Below are 6,061 nucleotides of genomic sequence, written 5' to 3' on the forward strand. Positions count from 1 at the left end.
AATACTGAATTGACAGTATTTTTACTATTTAATACTGAATTGAAATTATTTTATGTAAATACTAGGAAGTATCAAAGTTAGGTTAAAAAAAAGTATAAAAATCAAGTGAGGAAATATGAGCAGTAAAATGATGGGTAATACCAATCATGAAAGGTTAAGAATTACCATTCTGCTTGAGGTCTTACTCAGTGCAATCAGGCAAGAAAAAGGAAAAGGACCTAGACTGTCAAGGAAGAAATAAAAATGTTTCTTTGAAGATGACAAAATCATCTTTGTAGAAAACCCAATGGACTCTATTTAGGGATAAATCTGACAAAAAGATGTTAAAAGTCACATACAGTATGCGGCGACTGGGTGGCTCAGTCGGTTAAGCGTCTGACTTCAGCTCTGGTCAGGATCTCACGGTTTGAGTTTGAGCCCCGCATCAGGCTCTGTGCTGACAACTCAGAGCCTGGAGCCTGCTTTGGGATTCTGTGTGTCTCTCTCTCTCTTTATCCCTCCCTGACTAGTGCTCTGTCTCTCTCCATCTCTCAAAAATTAATCAATGTAAAAAAAAAAATTTTTTTAAGTATATATGCTTAAAACTACAAACGTTGCAGAGAGAAGTAAAAGAGCCAAATAAATTAGTTCATGGATTAGAAGCCTCAATATTGTGAAGATGTGAATTTTATCCAACTCGATCTAGATTCAACACAAATCCAAAGGCTCAGCAGTATTTTTTGTTGTTGTTGATACAAGCTCCAAATTTTACATATATTATCTACTTAAAGATGTAATCTCCAGACTAGAAAAAGCCTAAGAAAGAAAACATAGAACTAAATAAAAGGGATTCTGAGAAAAGAGGCCAGTTTCCAAAATGAAGTAAAGTATGGTAGTTGAACAGAACTACAGGGTACATTGTCCAAATGGAAAGAGGGAAATGATTTATTGTGTGTATATGTAATTTAATAAGTATATGAGGTATATGAGGTATGTATATGGTGGGGCCATCACCTCATTTTCCATAGTACTAAGTCAAGACTAACACACACACACACACACACACACACACACACACACACACGCACACACACCCCAAAACATGTTACAAAGAAATACTGAGGTAAACAGATGAAAGTTCAAAGTGGCTACCTTTATAGAGCACATGGTCCTGGCATGGTAATGGATGCTTTTCATAAAGGCTTATGTATTTTTTTATGGCAAAACATGTAGGCAACACAAAAAATTTATTGGACTTTTAATGACAATTACTAGACTTCTAAAGTAACATATTTTATAGGTATTTTATTAGAATTTCCAAACCATTCTCCAATTTGATCCCACAATTTATCTGTAAAGTAGGCATAACCAGACTTTTCCCTGTTTGTTTGTTTGTTTATTGAGACAGAGAGAGAGAGAGAGAGAGAGAGAGAGAGAGAGAGAATCCCAAGCAGCCAAGCAGGCTCCATGCTGTCGGCTCAGAGCCCAATGTGGGGTTCGATTCCACAAACTGCGAAATCATGACCTGAGCCAAAATCAAGAGTCAGAGGCCCAATTGAATGAGCCACCCAGGTGTCCCATAACCATATTTAAAAAAAGTAAACTCTACCCCTAACGTGGGGCTCAGACTTGATCCTGGGATCAAGAGTTGCCATGTTCTACACACTGAGCCAGCCAGGTGCCCCTATAACTATATTTTCCAGAAGCTGCTGAAACAGAGATAAAAACCATTCTGGTTGTTTAAAGGAAAAACTAAAACTGCAACAAAACAAAGCAAACAAAAAACCAACAACAAAAAACAACAGAATTGTTGAGACTAGATTAATTGGCTTAGTTCTGCGCACTGCCTCAGTAGAAAAAAAAACAATTAAGAATTTTACAATAGTTCATCATTCAGAATCTGTTACTGTACAGATTTTAAGAGGTTTTGAGTCTGTTCCAGTGTAGAAATAAGGCCAGAGTGTTTCTGTAAAATAATAGTTAAAAATATAGAGAAGAGATCTATCACTCAAGTTGTAAAAAGAAATCTCACACAATTCACAGTCTAAAAAAATGCCAATCTTTCTGGGTATTACTTTTGGCAGCAGATTAATTTTTTTAGGACCCAACGCAATATAATTACTCTGACTACATCGCCCAATACCCCATAATCCATCCTGCACTAAAATTGGTTGATTCTGATTCTTTCTCCTTCTGGGAAGAGAGTCTCTGCAGACACCAACAATCCATTCAGGCTTATCTTTCACATCCACCTCCCAATACTGCCTGCCAGAATTGTAGCCCCCAGAACCCAGAACAGCCGGGCAGAGATAAAACCTCCTTGGGTTATGAGGTAAGCTATGCATCTTATTTCCATATTGCACAGTTTTTCTATCTTCCGAGATAATAAGCCTACGATGTGCTGTTTCAGGATCTAGAATTAGATCTACTTGAAATCGCTTGATAATTTTGTTTAGGCCAGAATATTGTGGAGGAAGATGGTAACCATATTCCTTTAACTGGAATGAAAAAGGCTCAGGGGACTTTAAGGTTTTATATCTATGGTAGATACTTTTAACATCTGTTAGAAATTCCAGCCCTGACTTCATGTATTTGCCCTCAATCTCCTTTAGTAGATATTTTAACGTGGAAAGATGATTTGAAAATGTTGTCAGGTTTTCATTTAGTTTTGTTAAAATGTCCACTTCGTCATCTTGTAATTGCCGAAGAACAGTCTCTTGCTCATTTTTGAGAAACAACAAAAGTTGCTCAAATTCAGACTTTATTTCTTCCCTCCTATATTCTACCTTCTTCTTCAGTTCCAATGATTTTCTGGTTTGCATCATTATCACCTTTTCCACTTGTTCAATTCTCTCCTTCCATGGTTCAATGCAATTCTCTAATCTTTTCCTATGATGAGGAGCAGCCTTCTCTATGGGCCAAATGTAGTGATTCCGGTGATCAGTGGAGAAACTACACTGTGGACATAAAACTTCTAGGTCCTTCTGACAGAAAAAGGTCAAAACCTGATTATGCTTTTCACATATAAGCTTCTCTTCTTTCCTCTTCCTCTTGCTTCTTCTTACCTGTAGTAGCTTAGCAATTTCAATCAAATTGCCCAGCTGGGGATTGCTTGTGAACTTCCTTTCTGGAAAGCAATGACGGCAAAAGGGACAGGGGAAAGTATCATTTAGATCCTTCCAGGAGATACTGATGCAAGAGAGACAGAAGTTATGCCCACAGTTGATGGTCACTGGGTCTTTCAAGTAGTCCAGACAGATGGGGCAGCTAGCCCCTGTTTGGAGGTCTTCTAGGGCTGTCACAAACTCCATTGAGCTGTGAACAAAGGTGGTGGGTAAGGTTATAAGTCCTTTAGTAAAGCACTCAGGACCCAGTGAGCAGTGGATATCCTCCCACAGACCTTGAAAACTAACCAGCTTTCAGTTTCACTGGATTGGCATGTTGATGATCTCCTGTATAAATGTGTTTATCCCCCTCCCTTTAGCTTTAGAGTCTATTGCCAAGAGTACCCAACAGGCTGCAGTCTATTGCATACTAGAATGTATTAGATGGGCTGCTGTTCTTCCCACTCAATGATGTAAAGACAGGCTTAATGACTTTCCTGTTCAAGAAAGCAGCTTTAGGTCCAAGCCTAGGAATCTTTCCTATGGGTGAGAAAAGACATTAAGTTAAAAATATGAAACCACAATCACCAATGTATGAAAACATTCACCTAAGACTCATTAATAAATGCTAAAATTTTAACATCTGTTAGTAATTCCAGCTCTGACTGGAATTACTAGGTGGAGGTTTGGGAAAAAACAGGAATCCGTAGTTATAGATTCATTTATCTCCTACATTTCAAAAACAACAATAAAACCTATAAAAAATATCCTTCCAAAAAATACTCCATCTCAATCCAATCATGAAAAACAAGTACTCTAACTTAAATCGCGGAACATTCTACAAGACAATCAGTATGTGTTATTCAAAATGTAAATGCCATGAAAAACAAACACAAAAGAAGTTTCAGATTTAAGACTAAACAAATACGACAGCCAAATACAACATGCAATTCTTGACTGAATCTGGGATCGCAAAATTAAAGATAAAACAACTAGGGGTGCCTGGGTAGTTCAGTCTGTTAAGCATCCAACTCTTGACTTTGGCTTGGGTCATGATCTCAGGGTTCCTGGGTTAGAGACCCACGTTGTGCTCCATGCTGACAGTGTGTGGCTTGCTTGGAATTCTCTCTCCCCATCTCTCAAAATAAATAAATAAACTCAAAAAAATAAATAAAAGATAAACAACCAAAAGAACCCTTTTGGGACAAATGGGAAACTTTCAATATGGACTACATATCATATTCTATCAGTATTGTGCTTATCATATTAATTTATCATAGGTGAGAAGCCAAATGTCCTTGTCCTTAGGCAATATATATTGACACATGGTGGGGGAGGCCATCTTGATGGCTGCAACGCACTTTCAGAAGGTTCAATAATTTTATTTTTATTTATTTGTTTATTTATTTTAACATTTATTTATTTTTGAGACAGAGAGAGACAGAGAGAGACAGAGCATGAACGGGGGAAGGTCAGAGAGAGAGGGAGACACAGAACCTGAAACAGGCTCCAGGCTCTGAGCAGTCAGCACAGAGCCCGACGCGGGGCTCAAACTCACATACCGCGAGATCGTGACCTGAGCCGAAGTCGGACGCTTAACCGACTGAGCCACCCAGGCGCCCCAGAAGGTTCAATAATTTTAAATGTGTAGCAAAAGGTTAAAAACTAGTGCATCCAGGCAAAAGGTTTACCTATGTATATTGCACATCCTTTCAAGTTTTCTATAGGTTTGAAATCATCAAAATGAAAAAGTTAGGGAGAAAATTTCTGGGCTGGTTTTTAAGGTACCCACCACACCCAATTTTAAACTAATAAAACTCCTCCAAGTTTGTAAGCCATTTTACCATCAATACAATATTCTCTCTTTCTCCCACTAACAAACACTTTCTCAACTTTTGCTCTTCCTCTCTCCCTCATGACCCAAAGACAGTAAGAACAGTAATTATGGGCAGGGTTTTGACATTTGAAATTAGCTTTGTCATGGTCACCTAGCAACTTCTTTTACTACACAGACTTACTCTTCCTATAAGCAAAATAGGAAAAATGCAGTAATTCTAGAGAGCCTCCATTTCTAAATTATTCCCAATGTCAAGGATTGACACAGCGTCTTGGGACTGCACAAGCAAAAGCCATCACAGCCACATGCTATGGGAGGGAATGTTTCATAATGTAAGGACTAACATTAAAAGGCCATTCGGTTTGAATCCTGGTTCAGCTACTTAGTGTGTAACTTTAGGAAAACCCATGCAACTTTTTTGAAGAATCCCTTTCTTTGACCTGAAAGATGAGGATTACAACTTTTTTTATTTTTATTTTTTTTTAATATTTTTATTTATTTTTGAGAGAGAGACAGAGCGCAAGTGGGAAAGGGGCAGAGAGAGAGAGGAAGAAACGGGATCCGAAGCAGGCTCCAGGCTCTGAGCTGTCAGCACAGAGCCTGACACAGGGTTTGAACTCTGGAACCTCGAGATCATGACCTGAGCTGAACTCAGACGCTTACCCAACTGAGCCACCCAGGCGCCCCTCAACCTTTTTTTAAATAAGAATATCACATAAATGGCAGCCACCATGCCCATTGTTCTTGGCAAATAAGCTTTCTATTTCTTTTTTTTTTTTTTTTTTTAATATTTTATTTTTTTAAGTAATCTCCACACCCAATGTGGAGGTCAAACCTACAACCTGGAGATTAAGAGTTGCATGCTCCACCAACTGAGCTAGCCAGGTGCCCCAGCTTTCTATTTTAGATTTGAATCTGGATCCAAACACTGACCACACATTACACTTGCTTATTAGTACTCTTAAATATCGCTCAATCTAGAATACTGTCTTCTGTCTCTACCTTTAGTCCTGTGGACTATCCCAAGTTCTACATTTTGCCTACTGCTTTTATTATTTTTTTTTAAGTTTATTTACTTATGAGAGAGAGAGAGAGAATGAGTAGGGGAGGGGCAGAGGGAGAGGGAGACACAGAATTTGAA

The 6,061-nt window shown here is 38.4% G+C and overlaps 1 protein-coding gene across 1 annotated transcript; it reads right to left on the bottom strand.

The window, feature by feature from the left end:
* Positions 1–1,123: 1,123 nt before the first annotated feature.
* On the bottom strand, positions 1,124–3,612 carry TRIM61 (tripartite motif containing 61). The gene has a single exon (XM_058720967.1). It carries the CDS (start codon positions 3,288–3,290, stop codon positions 1,869–1,871), a length of 1,422 nt encoding a protein of 473 aa, XP_058576950.1. The 5' UTR covers positions 3,291–3,612; the 3' UTR covers positions 1,124–1,868.
* Positions 3,613–6,061: the final 2,449 nt, after the last annotated feature.

This window comes from Neofelis nebulosa, chromosome 3, assembly GCF_028018385.1.
Source record: "Neofelis nebulosa isolate mNeoNeb1 chromosome 3, mNeoNeb1.pri, whole genome shotgun sequence".
NCBI classification, from domain to species: domain Eukaryota; kingdom Metazoa; phylum Chordata; class Mammalia; order Carnivora; family Felidae; genus Neofelis; species Neofelis nebulosa.